An 18734-nucleotide genomic window follows, 5' to 3' on the forward strand; every position below is an offset into this window, starting at 1 on the left:
CTAAGATGGCCAGTTTGGCACTAATGGCAGAAAGGAGGACTGCCTTGGAATCTCCCCCCAGGCACATTTCCTGTGGGTGAGCAGAGTGATCAGGTGAAGTCAAAGGCTGGGGGAAGACCGGCATTACAAAGTTCCCACTTCAGCCTCCCTCCTGCAGGTTTCAGCTGCCCAAAACCAGATGCCTTTGCTGGCAGCAGGCCAACTTGCCTCCATGAAGGAACCAGCTCCATATGCTAGTTAGACAAAAAAAGCCACTTTCTTCAGAACTGCTTGTCTTTGGCTTTCCTTTTGTTTCTGTTGGCTTTAGTCCCATCTTAGTCATCATTGTGGTAGCAATGGCATCCAAAGCCTGCCCTTTTCTACTCTTCACTAAGGATGTAAATGCTAATGGTGCATAGAATTGAGGCCTTGAGAGGCTGACCTGGAAAAGAGACCAGACAGAGTTAAAGAAATAAAGTATGTATTTATTAAAAGGCCTTCCAAAGATACAACCTGGGCAGTACAAGAGCCTGGCTGGGGCTGTGCCCAAGGTGGACCCAAGATGGACAGTGTGTCATGAATTTTCACACTTTTATAAGTTTTGGTCCATTTACATATTGGGGTTAATTGTCCAATTACAGCCTCAGATTATGAAGTCCTGTGCTCCTGGTTTGCTCTCTTCAATTTGCCATTATTTATGCTTTTTGGGCCTGAAGCTGCAATGATGTCTTTGGTTCTTAATCTGAAAAATAATTGTTTTGTATAACTACCCTGTGAAGAGAACTTACTAACACTTAACATGAAGTTCAGAGTTACACACCAAGGCAGTACAAAATCTGAAAAATATGAAAGCTAAAACTCAAAGCATCAGTATGGCAACAAAAATAACTAATGTCTTCCATTAATTTCCTCCAGAACCTTAAGTGACATGGTCCTGAAGCTGGAGCTCCCTAGATCCCTCTCTGCTCTATTCTCCTGTGTGGCAGCTCCTCAGCACGCTTCCAGCTCACTGCTCCCTTCATATAGTGACAGTGAGCTGTCTATGAAGCTCATACAGAACAAAAAAAAGTCTTGACCATTTTATTTTTCCACATTTCCCTCTCTCCTTTTGAAGTGATGGAACATCACATCTCTTTTCTGCATTCCTCTGCTTGCTGTACACCAGTGTCTCAACAGAGGGGTGCAGGAGTTACAATGGGTGCCCCACAAGTCAGGCTGGGGCAGGGGCTCTGCTCTTTGGATGTCATACATTGCTGCAATATAAAAACTACGACCACTATTCTGGCTGTAATCATAGAAGCCACTTGATATGAAGTCCTGGTCATTATTTTGTCAAGGTTTTTTGCCCAAACATTGATGTCTTAGGGAAGCACAAGAAATAAAATAAATTTCCATTAATTCTTTTGTGCAATTTCTGCCTCAGGGTGTTACATGCTATTACTCTGTGCTGTTGTGTTTTATTTAATGGTGTCTAAAAAATTATTTTAGAGTTACTAAAACATTTGGAGAATTCCCAGGTGGCAGAGACTGAAATATTTTAATTTATGGCTTAAACATCTTCATGAAGGACTTTTGCCTATTATAGCAAAACTTTTATAAAAGCTGCAGAGAAGACTACCATGCCCTAAGGCCCTGGACTGCACATTGATGGAGATAAGATGCAGTTACCCAGGTCTGGGCTGGGGCAAAAAGAAAAATCACCTTTGTGGTGGAGGCTGCATTCCCAGGCTTATCTGCTGCCAGGCTGGCACAGACCCTCACACCAAAGGGTGGAGGGAGGAGAGGTTTTGGGTGTGTGGTGAAACAGCCTCTGGTCCAAGGCAGTGAACCCATCTCTGCTGTGCAGAGCAGCTCAGCTCTCACCCCAGGAAAAGCTGCAGGACCTGAAGGACGGCTGAGGGGTGTCATGGCCCATCAAAGTCTCCCCAAAAAGGATTCCCAGACCCTACACCAGAGCACTGTAACATGATGCAACAGATCCAGACTCTTGCAAGGGACAGATTCAAACCTACCCCATCAAGGGAGCCACCTGTGTATCAGTCCATGGGATTCTAAATTTTTTGGCAGCGAGAGACCCTCACCACTAAGAGCAGATGGAAGCAATGAGACATCGCTGGGACCCTCAGAAGGGTGATCTGTTTCTTCTCTGTCACTCTCTCCCTGTTTCCCTGCCCGCACACACCTCTTTTCTTTTTTAATTTTTCTTTCTCTTCACCTCTTTTACTATTAAATAAAATATACCAAGTTTTTTGGAAGCAACTAATTTGGTTTTATTCATGTTTTTGGAGTATATTTTGTACCTTTCTGGGTTCAATCAGTTTTATTCACAGAGGCTTAGTTTCCTTTGGTCTTCTGTGTTAAACTAGTTCGTAACACCAGTATGAAAGTGAATATAGGAAATGCCAAACGTTTACTATTCTAATAGACAGCCATCAGTGCTTTAAGAGCTATCCCCTTATATCCAATAAAATATCACAGTGATTTCACAAATGATTTTGAGACCATTTAATTTATATTGAAAGACTATTTCTGCTATATCAAGAGCACTGTTAATATTGATCCAGGTGCTCTGTGGAGTAAACTAATATTTTCATTTTGGCACTACTGAAAATCCAATCTACTGTACTGTGATGGTAAAACTGCATATTTCAAAGTTACCAACATTAAAAAAGCAGATTTTTACCTTTTTCATGAATTAAAAACAGTTCATAATAACATTAATGCTCCTTTCATCACCCTATGTAATTTAGGCAGCCTACCACATTAACTTCCTCTGGTTTTGCCTTGGCCTTTTAACTGCTCCAACTGATAATTTCCTAATTTTTAAGTCTTCCAAATGGGTCATCAGCTCTTTAACCAGGCATCTCCTGCTGTTTTGTGTACATCCCAGAAACAGTAGGCTGTCTGAGAGAGAACTGGTTTTGAAGTAGCTCTTTCTTGGGGGTGGGGGAAAGTTGAAGAAATGCCAGATTAAATCAAGTTTGTGAAATGCATTATGGCTTGAAATATACCTCATACATGAATAAATAAGACATCACACAGATTTTTTTCCCCCCACAAAACAGGACTGGCATCAAAGCATGTGCCAGCACCTGCCCTTGTATGCACCCACAACTCCTGCTGCTTCCAAACCCGAACAGAAATCCTGCAGCCAGGCAGACAACTAATGTGCTAAACTAGGAAACTAAGGAGAAAGGCTCACAGGACTGGGGCCTATACTGCTCACATGGAAATCTTTGCTCTCTTCTTCCCCAGTGCAGTCTAGAAATCATGAATCAAAGGCAGGGCAACCTGAGACACAAGAAAACAGCAGCATTTGGTCTAAGTCCATGAACTGCCCAGGGCATTTCTACATTTACCAACCAAATTTGTGCTAATATCCACTGCCAAGTGAGAGAAGCAAAGGATCTGCTGACCTTTCTCAGCTATAAGTTTTTTCAGATTTGTTTTATTTTTTTCCCTTATTTTACAGTACAATGAGACTGAAAAAATCAGTGTGACTAAGTAAAAACTCTAATGCACTCACCTGCAAGCTATTCATGTGAAACAGAATAAAAGACCACTGGCCAGCAATACTTGCACTGTAGGAACTTTCAATACAAAGATGTTCATTGCACACAAAGAATCATGGCACCATAGAGTGATTTGGGTTGGAAGGGACTTTAGAAATCGTCCTGTTCTATCCTGCTGCCATGGACAGAGACACCTTCCACTTGCCCAGGTTGCTCAAAGCCCTGTCCAACCTGGCCTTGGATACTTCCAGGGATGGGGCATCCACACCTTCTGTGCCAGTGTCTGACCATCCCCACAGGGAAGAATTTCTCCCTAATATCTGATCTAACTCTACCCTCTGAAACCATGCCTCTTTTCCCCTACATGCTCTTGTAAATACAAGTGCTACTCCAGTCTTCTTGTAGTTCCTTTCAGATAATTAAATTTTTTTCCTTCCAGAACACTTTAATTTTTTCAACTAAACTCAAATAATAGAACTTTACCATTGTCAAATGCTTTAATTTGTTTCACAGCAACTTTTTTGTTGTTTTTGTTTCTTTTGGTTTTATAAATCTCTCGGACCCCACCTTGCTCTCCATTTCTCTCAGTTTTACTTATTTTCAATGCAATCTTCACATATTTTAGGCTACTCTCTACTAGTTTTGTCTGGTTTGCTGAAAGAGCAATACCTTTATGTTTTATGCCCTTAGCAAGGAAAAGAGATGTGTTGTCCTTTGAGATTCAAATCACTGTCTGGTGTGCCCCAGTATATTTGGATCTGCAGAACATTAACTAACACACAAAAATGAACATTCCCACTGCTTTTTTAATAGCAAACAAATAGCTCTCAATCGCTACTAAATTCTCAGCTTCCCATTTCCACAATTTTCCCTGGAAGAAGTCATGTAAACCTTGTAGGTACTTTGGTCACTATGTCCTTTATGCAACATCATCAGAAGAAACAAGCAATCACAAAGCTGAAAAATAGAAAACTCTGTGATCAAAGACTTTTAGTCTTTTAAATTCCTTTTTATGCAAGAAATATATTTCCTAACTTCCTAACAAATGTCACAGGTAGAGAAATACTTTCTCTAAGGGAAGATTTATGATCTCTAGAATAGTTTTCTTTCTCTGTATTTTTCAGAGGGCTGGATTACTCAAATACAAAATGATCTTTGATTTGTATGTCTCCATGTTCAGCACAAAGAAATTAAATACAGGAATGGGAAAGTGACATACAGGTAACTTTTTGGCACCAAAATATTATCCAGTGTGATCAACTAGAAAGTGCTGAGGTACTAGATATGAGGCATAGAATGATGCAGTAGGAGGAGGGTTCTCTGCAGGAAAAGCTGTGTTTATTCTGTTCTTCATGCTGGTCACCATGTTGGCAGACACATCAACACTCCAACACATGGTTTTGAGTAGGAACTGCCAAAACACCACACACAGAGGGTTGCTCTTCATGGGAGGAATTCCACTGGGATCAGGGTAACAGTTGAAATGTCACAGGACATGCCCAGAGCAGAAGAAATTGCAAGGACAGGCCAGTTCAGGACTTGTCACCTCTGAATAGCAGAACAGAAATGAGAAGGTAACTCTCCTTTCTCGGAGAAGACTCCAAGGAACCAGCAGCAACCAAACACCTGAGAATCAGTCCAGTTTTCCTCTGACTAGGTGACAAGACCCTTGGTAGCTTCTGGACTCAGTGTGGCCAATGGCACAACACATCTTCTTGACTTACATGGCAGGGACTGAGGCCATCTGCACTTTTAAGTGGAGTTTCAAGAGCGTAAGTTTAGTCAGCCTGGAAAGGACAAACATAACTGAAAAATCTGAGCAAGAACAGTCAGTAAGGTCTTATTCCAAGAAATGCCTCTGAATAAATTTTATGCTCAGTTAGATGTTGTTTCAATTCTTCCCTGAATCAGGACTGAATACCAAAAACAGCAGACTTGGGAGATTGTGAGAGGTTGATTTCACTGGCATACAGTATTTCCTTTTTGCAAGCTGCTTTTTTATTTGTTACTACATGGATACACTTGAAAAGAAGAGAAAGGCTGCACTGGAAAACATTTAAATGCATTCTGATCTCAGTGAACCAGCAGTAACCTGCAGTTGATGCCATAACTGTAGCATTCTCAAACTGCTTAGACATCCAACTCAAACTAGGAGCATTCAGCAGTTTTAAATTCTTGAAGAGACCCACTCTTTGTGGTTTGCCTACAAACCTGAGAAAAATAATAGCCTTAATGCTGAAGGATGATGCTTTAGGCAATGGAATATCCTATTCTGAAGTCAAATAGCTCCTGCAGAATTACAGTTACCTTCATAAGTACATGGAACATTTTAAATCATAAAGATCTGGACTGCATATAGTAGAGAATAAGTAAGTTTGAACAATGTGCCTGACAAATGACAAAAGTGTTACTTGATGACCTACAGTTATAAAATGCCCAAAACACATTCAAAAGTAATCATATGCTCACAGTGTCTACCCTCATCTCTTTGCTGAATATCCTCATTACTGGTACATAATATGATTTAGAAACCCTGGCTTTATGCAATTGTACTGAAATCAAATCTGGGATGTTTTAATATTTGTTTTGCATTTTTTTCCTTCCATTTCTGGGCTTTGCTGATTCAGTATTTTTATACTAAAATCAAAATATCATTTGCTGATATAAAAGGCATTTTAACATATTTCCAATGTATAGATCTTTTAAGTCCAGGTAAAGGTAAATCGGTTATAAATTAGTATATTTCACATACAAAAATTCTCCTTATGTTAACATTTCAGTTCATAAACTAGTCACAAACTGCTTAAAAAGAGGCACTTAAAAAATCTGCACTTGGCCAAAAATAATACCCATCATTTTTTAATTACCAAAAAACTCTAACAGCACTTTTCCTTGTAATACACTTGTCAGATCAATATGCACAGTGATCATTGGGTATTATCAGCTGGAAGTAGAAATGGAAAAAAGCTTCAATAGTCCTTGTTCTTGCTTATTCCCCTCATTTCAAGGAAAGGCATAGTGGTTATTTCAAGACAAGAGGTGACACTTTCCCCCAGAATAAGCCCCAGCACCTGCCTCTTGTGCTTTTGAAACACTTTGCTGAACCACTTGCACATTTCTTCATGGGAAAAGCCCCACTCCCATGTGCTGCAGGTGAAGCAAGAACTGGTGTTGAGCACTTATCAGACACTAACTTACAGGAACTGTTTCTTTGGTCACATGCTGTTTAATCATGAAACATGATGTCTGGAGTGGACAGTATTTTTATTCATCCTGAGCCTTGGCAGTCTTTCTAGTTTATTTCAACACCTGGCCACCTTGTTACGGAAAACCCAATCCTGTTTGTCCCTGAGCCAATAGCATTGTCCCAACAGTGCTGGCTGTGTCCATGTAAAGCCAAGTTAATTATTTCCCTGAATATCCAGGGTATGGAGGGGGTGGGGGATACTGTATTACAGTCTGTGGGGTTGGAGTATAAGGTGGAGGTAGGTCAGCTGGGTATTCCATTCCATATTCATAACTGTATGCTGGTGGAGCCACTGAAATGGGAGAAAAAAGAACACAGAGTTAAGAAACTGTTTTTCACATGCAGCCTTCAAGTATTTTCTTGCTGATATCCAGACTTGCATGCAACTGATATAAAACCTGCTGGCAATGCATTCATTTTTTTTCAGGCTGCCATTATACAGTCAATTTATATCAGTATGAGTCATTGTTTATTGCCCTTTCCTTCACTCCTTAGCTCTGTGCCTACCAACAGACTGTGCTGGTAAGTATTTGAGTGCCTGTATGGGAGATGATACCAGGCAAATGTGACAGAGCTAAACATTTTCATGGGAGAAAGGCTGAGTTTATCAGATCCATTCCCTTCCACCTCCTTCAGCAGCAACAGGGATTTATGTCATGTCAAAATGATGGCTGTCAGGGTTCTTGATCTCCACAGACCTCTGGATCTCCGGGTGTGTGATGTGCCACACCATGGCAAACACAGTAGCACCACACCTCCCAGGGCAAGCGCCAGACAGCATAGCTTGGGCTGAGGAAGAACAAAGTTTTCACCCTGTTCACACCAATGGGGACATCTGAGGACAGCCCAGCATCCCTAAACTAGGTTAGGTATTTAGGAGATGACAAAAACATTCAGAAGTAGCTGAAAACTTTTTCTCAATTACTTCTAATAACTTTAAAGAAAAAGGGATTCATTCACTGACTAAAAAGATAATGAATGCTGTAAAATGATGGCATGGTAAGAACTAAAGGTTCTGTATCAACATCTAGTTAGAGTAGTCTCTACAAATTTTAAGGTGCAGAGTCTGCTCATGTCTCCATTTATATCACCACAGATCCTCTCCTGTGTCCTCTGTAGATGTCTCAGGCAGACTGGCAATGAAATAGTACTAGCATAGAGTGGAAAGAGAAACCCAGGATGTTTGTGATGGGGGGAAGAGACTCAGATCCCAGAGTGCCATGAAAAGCATGCCCTGCTGTCTTGAACACTGGGCTGCTGCTGTGGCTGAGGCAGGAGGAAAAGCATCCTCACACCTGCTGTTCCTGTCCAAAACAGGCAATGGCAGGGGCAGTGCTGGCCACAGGCCATGCAGCCAAACCAGGTCAGTCATTATTTCAAAAGTGTTCATGACAGCAGGGAACACAGAAAACATTTCCAAGCTGCCCCATCCTCCAAAACCTGCAGCTGCTGCTGAGAGGAAGAGCTGCTCAAACTGATGTTTGCACTAGGGCTAAGAGGTGTAGAGTCAAACTGCCTAGAGATTGAGATGAGGGTGAGTCATTGCAGGAGCAGTTTGTGAGGAAAAGGTTACAGCCCTGGAGTTTTCATTTTGCTCTTGTTTTTACAGCTTGCAGCAACTATTCATTTTTGAAGTAGCTCTTCAGGAATTCATGGTTGAGAATATTGCCATTTGCTTTCATACTCATCTCTGTATGCAAAACAATGTTGAAATGATATGGATGATTACAGATGTTTTCAGTCTAACTGGAACGTAATGGTATGAGGGAGAGAACAGACATTAGGACTGGTATGATAAAGGAATACATAAAAAGTATTGCATAACTTCCCTATAGGTATACTTAATGCACCTGAGGTTTGCTGCAACCTTTGCAACAGGAGGGAATAGAAAAGCAGGCCATCTCTAAGAGTGGGATGACAAGACTTCATGCATGGAACACCTCTGCATTTTATTACAATGAACTCCCAAAGTTATCCCAAGGAATTGCTCCTGCATTTGTAATTAACAATGCCACTGAATTGTACAAACACCATTGTGCTGCATCCAGGGTCTGCTTTTCTTTTCAACAATGTGGCCACTTCCACATGGTGGATGTGGAATTGAGGCACAGCAAATGGGGAATGTGACTGCAGCAGGAGGCTCTTCTCAGTCTGGAGGGGAACAGCACAGCTCCTGCTGAGAAAGGCAGGACAGCTCAGTGTGCAGTGTCTGGCAGGGCAGCTCTGCCTGGGAGGGTTTATTCAGCTGCTGAGCAGGCTAAGGAGATCTGCCAGGCGACACACTTCACAGATGGGTGGCTCATGGTGCCTGCAGGAGCGTATCAAGTCCTTGCTCAGGGCAGTGCTGCACTGTACAGGACAAACCATGTCCCCGTGCCAGAAGCTCTCTGGCAATAGATCAGTTGTGCTTCCTTAGTGTTCTGTTTTCTGTATTTGTCCTTGTTCATGTGCAGCCAGCTCCTTTGCATTGTCCAATATAACAGGGGCCAGGCATATCACAGAGCGGGGAGCACCTGGGAATAAGGTCTGTGGAGCACAGTGCAAAGGCTTTGAGTGGTGATGTGGAGTCTACTGCAACCTGAGCTGGCTGGTTTTTCCCAGGGCTCACAAGCACTGCTGGGTGCTGCAGGATCCCAGGTGACATCTACAAAAGCACATGGGCATCTCTGCAGGGCGTTCTGTACTGCCTGTCCCAGGAGAGACTGCTGGCTAGGATGCAGTGCTCAATCTCTGCATCCACCTGGCACCATGCCTGAAGTGGAACTTGGAATACAAATTTGGACAATGGTTATAAAATCTTAGAATGCCTTGGGTTGGAGAGGACCTTAGAGATCATCTAGCTCTAATCCCCCAGTCCCAGGTGGGGACATGGTGCTGAGGTACCTGTTTGTGCCCTGGTCAAAGTTAACTGACTGTTGGATGTGCTCAATGCAGGCTTGTCTGTGAGATAAAATTGTTTAGATGTGATTTTTTCCAGGTGCAGGCAGCAGCAGGGAGGCACAGGGTCTAAGCCAGAGGTGTCACAGGGTCTGCAGCATCCCTGGGGACAGTAGGGACCCCTTGTGCCTCTGGGGCAGTGCAGTTGTGTCCAAAGTGAGTGTGAGCTGGTACATGGGACTGTGTATGAGCCAGCTTGGTGCAGAGCCACCCACTGCACCACACTTGTCAACTTGCACCACTCTAGGAGCACCAGAGCAGGTGGCACCAGGCCAGCTGGGGTCTGCAAGGCACATTTGCCTCAATTCCACATCTACCATGTGGAAGTGGCCACTTTGTTGAAGAGAAAAGCAGACCCTGGATGCAGCACAATGGTGTTTGTATAATTCAATGATATTGTTAATTACAAATGCAGGAGCAATTCCTTGGGATAACTTTTGGAGTTCATTGTAATAAAATGCAGAGGTGTTCCATGCATGAAGTCTTGTCATCCCACTCTTAGAGATGGCCTGCTTTTCTATTGCCTCCTGTTGCAAAGGTTGCAGCAAACCTGTGGTGCATTATGTATACTTACAGGCAAGCTATGCAACACTTTTTATGTATTCCTTTATCATACCAGTCTAATGTTTATCAGAGACTGAAATAGTTCATGCCTCAGACACTAATATAAAAGAGTTTTGCCCATTATAACAAAAACTGTATAAAGAAGCCTCCCTGAAGATACCTGACTGGAAATTTGGACTGTAAGTTAAACCACCTAGATAAGATGCCATTGTTCAATCATCTCCGACCCAGGAAAAAACATACAAGGTTGAGGGAGAGGAATGCATCCACAACAAAGCCAAACCCAGCAGAGATTCTTCCCTGGTTGAGTTTGGGGTGGGGGAGACCCACAGAGGTGAGACTTACACAGACTCCCCCCAAAACGAGGAGAGGGAGGAGGCTTTTGGTGTAACCTCTGGTCAGAGGCAGTGAACACCCATCCTCCCTTACACCAGCCCAGCTGTGAAACCCCCATCACCAGAGGCCACATCCATGGGATATTCCTGTGAGAGGCAGCTGAGGGAGCATCATAACCCATCAAAGACCCTGCACAGTCATCCCTGAAGCCTTGCACCACAGGACTGCATGTGATGCAACAAACCCAGAGTCTGCTGTAACAGACAATGGCAAACTGCCCCTGCCCCAGGGAGGTGCCTGGGTTTTCCTGCCCAGCCTGAGCTATATTAACCCATCAGATTCTGTGCTTTCTGGGGGGACCCTCACCACCAAGGACACCAGCTGGAGAGGATCAACAGAACATTGTTGGGATCCACAGAGTGGTGATATTTTCCTTATTCTGTCTCTGTCACCCACCTTTCTGTTCCCCCATCTATTTTCTATTTCTTTCTTTCTCTCAAGATATCAAACAAAAGCCATACCACTGTCACTGGCATATGGCCTTGTTTGCATCTAAATTCGGGCAGAGGTATTTCTAAGAACTTTAACAATGGGATCATGACACTGTGGAGCTGTAACTACCCGAGGATAACCCTCCTGCCATGACCACAGGCCCTCTTGCAGGGCTGTCACATGGCTCCCTTACCTGGGAACGTGTTGATGGTGTTGATGTGCGTCGTTCGGATGACCCCTACTCGAGTGCCACGGTTGCTCTTCATGCACATGCAGATACAGATGGCAATCCCAGCAACCACTCCCATCATAAACACTATGCCAAAAACAATTCCAGCTATGGCTGTGCCTCTGCAAGGGGAAGGGAAACATGCAGTCAGGCTCAGACAAATAAGGTTTACAAAGCAAAATTATTTTCTCAAGAACAGCCCCTATGTGAGAAAAAATGCATTTTAATTACTGAAAATACCTCAAATTTTGATCCATCAAGGCATGTGAATTGAAAAAAAAAAAAAAAGAAAGACATCTGAAATGAAAACAAGAAATTCTTTCAAAGTCACCTTTGCAATTGTGCCAGATCACTCTGCTGATTTACCATATATTAAATCCTCCCATTCCAGGGCCATCTGAATTTATCTACTTTTAAACATTATGAGGAATAATTCCTTCCCTTTTCCTGCACCACATAGGATCTTTTTTTTTCCTCTGAAAGGCATTGATATGATTTTCTTTTAAAAATAAGCTTAAGTTATCCCCAGCAATATATTTCAGAAGCATCCATGTGCACGATGTACTTCCACAGAATATTGTCATTGTTTTATTCTAGGTCAAGAAGTCCTTCTGCTGTGCTTGTGAGGCCACAGATTAAGGACAGCACCCTCTTCTCAAGGATGAGTGGCATAAAGCAAAGCAACACCCACCCTTCCACACATCTGCTGCTTCAGCCAGCACATGTATTTGAGGCTTAAACAATTTATTTTAAAATGGTCCAGAGGAAGGAATTTAACTCGGCTCCTGAAATAATGAATCAGACATTCCTTGACATTTTAATATAGAGAAAATAAAAAAAGCCTTATTGCACTCACACATTGGAGAAAAAACCTTGAAAAACCTCAAAAAAACTCACTAAGAGACACTGAAGAGCTTCCAATAATCCTGAGAGCAAAATCAGCCTTTTTGATGAACCCTACTTCCCTCAGGTTTGTTGTCAGCTACAGGCAGTTAAGCATATGTTATGTGAAAGATGGTATTTATAGCCTACCCTTTCATGAAAAAAGCCCAGTGACTCAACAGAAATATTCTTACTCTGTGCATCTCTTCATCTTTCTGCAAAGACTTCAAATTGCAACCTTGCTGGCAACCTTTCTACTGGATATTTTAATCAATCCAAATGGATAGCTTGTCAGCATGAATAAGCCTCATTAGGAATTATTGCAACATGGAGAATACAACAGACACTGCAATACCACAAATATTAAGAGGAGTCTAAGCCATAGCTGATATTCTCCATAAAAGAATGGGAAGGATCAGAGGCCTGATTTCCAAAATGCTGATAGTCTGCTTGCCTCAAAAATCTCAGCAAGAGTCAGAATGGACTCAATACTTGAAAATGTTCCTAAATAAGAACCTAAATGTGAATTTAAAAGCTTGTTTTTAGGTCCCAGCTATTCAGGAACTTGGTCATGATTTGCAGTACAATCACTTAATTGTACAGCATAAGTAAACAGAGACCATATGGTGGTGTAATAAATACACTGCCAGAGAGCTAAATTGTTTTCTGCTGTTCTGTAGCAATGAATGAAGAGTGTGCAGGGAGAACAAATCCATTAATATTTTGCAGAATATATGAAGATCTAATTAAGAAAAGCCTAACTCATGCCATCAAGCACCTGGCTGTAAAACCAGTAGCTCAAAACACTGATGAGATCAAGAGCTTTGTGTTAACCACCAGGAGTAACTCAGAAACACAACTACCTAAGAAAAAAGAAGTCTTTTCCTTTTGAAGATGTTCTTGGAAGACATGACCAATGTTATCACTACCTTAAGAGAAACTCATAAGAGACAGCTGTTTGATTCAGAGAACACTTTAAAACTATACTCTCTTCATTCCAGAAGATTCTCTAATAACATCACAATTAAAAAATCCCTTTTACAAACGAGTGATTTGCTACTGTTTTTGCTGCAGTCACTTAGTGGATGAAGCACTGTAAGCACTGCATCAGAGCTGCAGGGAACTCCCTTATGCAGAAATAATCCCCCTCTCAGCTGGATTCCCATGAGCAGAACCAGTCACTGCTGACCACTGGCCTCCAGTCCTGCATTGCTTTGTTCATGGTCCACTGATGCTCCTGCATCCCTGGTACACTCTGCCTGGATGAGCTGCTCAAATCCCAGAAACCACAAGAGTTTCTTGTGCTTCCAACTTGAGGAAAAATCAACCTCCATCCTTAAAATTCACAGGAGCATTTAACACAAAGCACACATTACCGTCCCAGTGCTAAATTAAAATTCCTGGATTAATAAAGCCATTGTATAACGCAGTTGAAATAGTTTGCCTCCACCATTTTTGAAGGCAAAGGCATCCCATTTGCTCCAGAAGTGTTCAGCCAGATTCCATACTCCATCTGTGCTGAGAAATGGGTTGCACTCTTCATGGGCAAGACACAGCTGTAGAAAGCCCCTCTGTTGTTCTTTATACCCTTCAAAGTTTTGGAGCCTGTTTTGCCCTCTTCCTCCTAATCCTCATCTCACAGCAGGAAATGAGCTAATAATTTCTAGTGGGTGCACTGGCATTTGGCCAGCAGTAACCCCTACACTCAGAGACCTGCCCTTAAAGCCCCTCCCCATGGCCCAGTGAAACCAGGAGCACATTGCCTCCACTTAGCAGGCTGGACCTTCTCAGCATCAAATCCTGGCAAGACAATGGTCACGTAGCAGCTTTTCTGGGCACACAGCACAAAAAGAAATGCTTGTGCTTTTTGTGGAAAGCCTGTGACTAGAATATATGAAGAAAAATAAGCATGCATCTTTTTCTGAAATGGTAAGGTATCTCTTTGCCCTGTTACGGAATTTTTGAAAATAAATATCCTATAAGCAAACATGCCTTATTATTAAAGCTCTCTTGCTTTGTCCTTCTTTCTTTCATTGATATTTTAGACTTCTGTAGAGAGACACAGAGGGATATAGTGGGTTTTAGATCTGTTCAAGGGAGAGTGTCTAAGAGGCACTGTAAAGCAAAAGACTTAGAAACTACCCAACAGAGTCACAGAGCAGCTAGGAAGTTTGAAAAAAAAGGAAAAATTTTGAAATGAAACAGTTTGAATGAAACCAAAGTCCTCCACAGAAACAAAGCCAATGAAGAGAAGAGGACTGCCACATAATAATGCATGGAAAAGTAAAGACTGAGAGGGGAAAAGTAATTTTAAAGCTGTGGAAATGTCAAGAGACACTGTCAAGATAAAAATCAGGTATTTAAAGAAGCAGCTTTCCTCCTGTTTTTAGCAACATCCCACTTGAAAGAATATAAATCTATTCCCAGCTTAACATTTCTGGCCCAGACAAGTTGGTTAATTTTTACTGTATCACTTGATGGATTTCTTTTCTGCAAACCTGTCCAGCCTTGACTTAAGCTCAGGTAAATTTTAGCACCCACAGCCTCAGGTGGCAAAGAGTTTCCCAGCTAAATTATAAAAGAATCATATAGTCACACAATGATTTAGGTTGGAAGGGACCTCAAAGACAATCTAGTTCCAACCTGCCTGCAATACTAGACCAGGTAGCTCCAAGCCCATCCAAATTGGCCTTGAACACCTCCAAGGATGGGACTTCTCTGGACAATTTGTTCTATTACTTTGCCACCCTCTCAGTAAAGAATTTTTCCTGATACCTAATCAAAACCTGCCCTCTGTCAGTTTAAAACCATTACATATCTGACAAACTGTCTTGATTTTTGTCAAATTGACTGTGACTGTTCCTAACTGAGTACCCAATAGTTTTCTCTGCGGCTCCTAGCCCTCAGCTCACTACTCAGAGCCCTCAGCTTTTCACCCACAACTCTCAGCTCATCACCTACCAGCTACCCCTTCCTTCTGCACTGCCCTTGATTTTACAGACCTTTAGAATCATGCCTGGCAGCCAACTCTTCCCCTGCAGAAGCCCTGATCACTCCTCACTGTACTTTTTCTCAACCTCTTCTGTCGTTTTCTGAGAGCATGGTATTAGATTTGGTTTTTCTTGACTGTCACACAGTCAGAAACTAAGGTTTTATGGCACTATTTACCATAGTACCAAGTCTCATTTCTGAGAGTAATGCCAGTCCAGAGCCCACCAAGCGCTCTGGGAGCTTGGGCTGTTTGCCCCTGGATGCACCACGTAGTGTTTATGGGCCTGGATTTTCTGCCTCAGAGCCTGGACTCCCATCCTCTGCTGCAGGACACAGGCTCAAGCACAGGTGAGCTTGAACCACCAGTTTTGCCAAAGCCCAGCTCACTCTATAATTCTGTATCAATTTAGAAACTCCCATTGTAGAAGGGGCAGTGCTCTGCACCAGAGATGCATTTATATTGGCATAAAGGTCTTTCCATCCTGTAATTGCTAACGTTAGCAATTTTACAACAATTCAATCAAGTATGGCAAGTTGTTAGAAGCATGTGAGGATCAGTATTGCCACTCTGCCTTCACAATATTCATTACCATGTTACTGCAAGAAAGATGTGCCATTCTCAGACTTCTCTTTGCTCAGCTGATCTCTTCCATCTCATCATCTTTCCTAATTTCCAGTACTTTATTAGTTCTTCAATTAATTTATTGCCAATTCTCTGTAGCTATGATTTGCTGACACTGCATCTCTAGAATATTAATAATAATGCATGCAATACAGTTTGAAAAATTACTGCTAATATTAATAAATGCCCTTTAATTTCTCACCCTTTAAGGCATTTGAAAAGAAGCATCATGCCAGTGTCAAACCGTGACAAAGGTGATAAGTGATTTTTTAAAACTCACTCTCTGAGATAAAACAAAAGAAATCAATGATCTTTGGCACTCTGATCCAGACATTCTTGTTTGGAAAAAAATACTCTTTGGACTCTTAATCAGACTCAATGTGATTTGGAGGGAGGCAGTGCTGGACTGTTTATTCAATTTGGTTGGCAAACCTCTTGGTTACTTGGACCAATAACAGAACTGCAGCAGCATCACATGCCATTTTCTCTGGCTCCACCAGAGCAGGCAGACCTGTTCTGGGGCATTCTCCCCTCCCCACTCCTTTTCTTTTCCTAAGGACAAAACCACGCAGTGAGTGATCCTCTAAAAGATTGGTTTTGCTGTCCAGAGTATTTTGGTCGGGGTACCTTGAAAACGTCTTAGCAGAAGCTGGTGAAGGAGAGACTGAATGAGCTGGGGTACCCTATGGCTGAGCCAGCAGACTTCTCAGCAGAGTTTTACAGCCCTGGGAAAAGGGGTAAACCAGGGTAATATGGATGGGAAAAGACATCCAACTTGGAAATCAGTCAAGAAGTCAAGCTAGGTGCTGTTTCCTCTTTTAAATTAAATAATTAGTTTACAGAATGGCAACACAAATGGACCAGGCTTTCCTTTGAGGCTTTGCTTTGTAACGTGTATTTATACAAAATTCCATCTAGCAGTTCTTTTAAATACACTTTTTACCACAGGCTGGAAGGTGATGATTGTCTCCTTCCACAAACAAATTCTGTATACCTATGTTAAAACTGAGTGCAGAGTGTACTTGAACAGTATTTCCCTTCTTTTGCTCCTATTTGGTTGTATTTAAGGTGTCTTGTTAATGCTTAATTCCTTACAGATAGTTTCCTCTGTGCCATTCCCTCTCTACCATGCTGGATTCAAGTACCAAAATATTTGTAATACAGGAGTTGTGCAATCAAATGATAGTGGGTAATCATCCCAGTTCCTCACCTTCTTCCCCCAGCTCCATGTGGACAGATCACCACTCTGAGACTGCTCCATAAGCTACAGAATCTTACAGGGGTTAAAGGGCATGCTGTCCATCAGCACTGCCAGACCTGAGCAACAGGGCACCTTCTGCAGCTTGTTAAAAGGCTGCTGAGTCATTGAAAAACAACTGTGGCACACTTGCAAAAACAAATAGAAAAATCATATAATCTGAAAACTAATAGGATATGTAAAGTAATTTCACGATTATAAGCCGCACCTGATTATAAGCCGCATGTCCAGGTGTTGGCAACTGTCTTGGGTTACAATACAGAGTGTGATAAAAGGTATCTGTTCTATCACCATCTGTTGAGGGTGGGGGCAGTGATCCTTATCTCCACGGCAGATATTCTGCTAATGAGCCATCCATTGAAACCAGGCAGGGCATTGTTCTTTATCTTTTCACACCCCATCCTTCCTCCAGCGAGTCATTTTCTGCTAATGGCCATTGAGTCCCACTGTGTGACTGATAAAATTACTGCATCCCACTGGAAGTTGTTCCAGCCAGGGGGAAGGGCCCAACATTTCTTACCAAGATAAAAACAGAGGTTTTGGGACACTAAAGGAGCCCCTTTCTCCACTGGACTCCAGAGGAAAACCGGATTTCTCCACATCACCACTGGACCTCCAGAGGGAAACTGCACCTTGTACAGGAGCACTGCTCCAACTGAATCACATCTGTCACTGCAGGAGGATGCAGCCACCATTTAATGGGACTGCTACCAACACCCTGCCTGACGGGGTGTCAGGTTGTACTCTGACTTTGTCAGGGTTTGGAGTTTGTTTCTTTGTAGTACTGTATTTCTATTTTAATTTCCCTAATAAAGAACTGTTATTCCTAATTCCCATATCTTTGCCTGAGAGCCCCTTAATTTCAAAATTACAATAATTTGGAGGGAGGGGGTTTACATTCTCCATTTCAAAGAGAAGCTCCTGCCTTTCTCAGCAGACACCTGTCCTCCAAACTAAAACAGCAACTTTTTGTTCTTTGTCCATATATAAGCCGCACCTGATTATAAGCCGCACTTTGGGTTCGGACTAAAATTTTAGTCAAAATGGTGCGGCTTATAATCGTGAAATTACTGTAATTGCAGCTTGTTCTGGTTTGGGCTATTGTCAGACAGACTTTTCGAAAATTTGCCTTTTACAAAATATGCAGACATTTTATGCTTACTTGCTTAATGCCAAATGCTTAATTCCCTAATGCTCTTCTCTCCAGCACACTGCTGGATGCCATCAGTTCCACCCTGCCTACAACTCAATGCAGGCCTGGTCCAGAAATAATTTTATGGATAGAGGGAATGATGCGTGAAACATAGTTGGGAGGAGCATGCTGCAATACAGCAGGCACAATTCTCATTACACAGCAGTGTTCTTAACTGATCACGGTTAAGCAAATACATTTTAATCAGCACACCCTGTCCAGTATTTTCATCAGACCAACACATGCACACATGCAGATGATGGCTTTGAAACACAGAATCTATCTGCTTTGGAGCTTCCAAAATTTCAGAACATTGCTGGAATGGGGAAAAAACCAACCCAAAAATTTGAATTAAAACAAGAGATTAAAAAAGGGCAGAAATGCACAAATAATGAATAAGAAACCTTCCCTTTTTTACTTTTTGTGTGAAGGAATTCTGATTAAGACAATGCACGATTTCCAGTTACCACATTCCACCCTCTTGCTCCCCTCT

The 18734-nt window shown here is 42.2% G+C and overlaps 1 protein-coding gene across 2 annotated transcripts in view; it reads right to left on the minus strand.

Moving 5' to 3' along the window:
- Nucleotides 1-4812: 4812 nt before the first annotated feature.
- The window catches only part of CYYR1 (cysteine and tyrosine rich 1), a 58880-nt gene continuing 44958 nt past the window's right edge, over nt 4813-18734 (minus strand). For both annotated transcript variants that reach the window (XM_033084993.2, XM_033085000.1), the window contains exons 3-4: nt 11261-11418; nt 4813-7030 (exon numbers count right to left, since the gene is read on the minus strand). In XM_033084993.2, the coding sequence (XP_032940884.2) occupies nt 6897-7030; nt 11261-11418 (292 nt within the window). In that variant the 3' untranslated portion in view covers nt 4813-6896. The remainder of the gene's footprint in view (nt 7031-11260; nt 11419-18734) is intronic.

The sequence above is a fragment of the Catharus ustulatus genome, chromosome 2 (genome assembly GCF_009819885.2).
Source record: "Catharus ustulatus isolate bCatUst1 chromosome 2, bCatUst1.pri.v2, whole genome shotgun sequence".
Taxonomy (NCBI): Eukaryota; Metazoa; Chordata; class Aves; order Passeriformes; family Turdidae; genus Catharus; species Catharus ustulatus.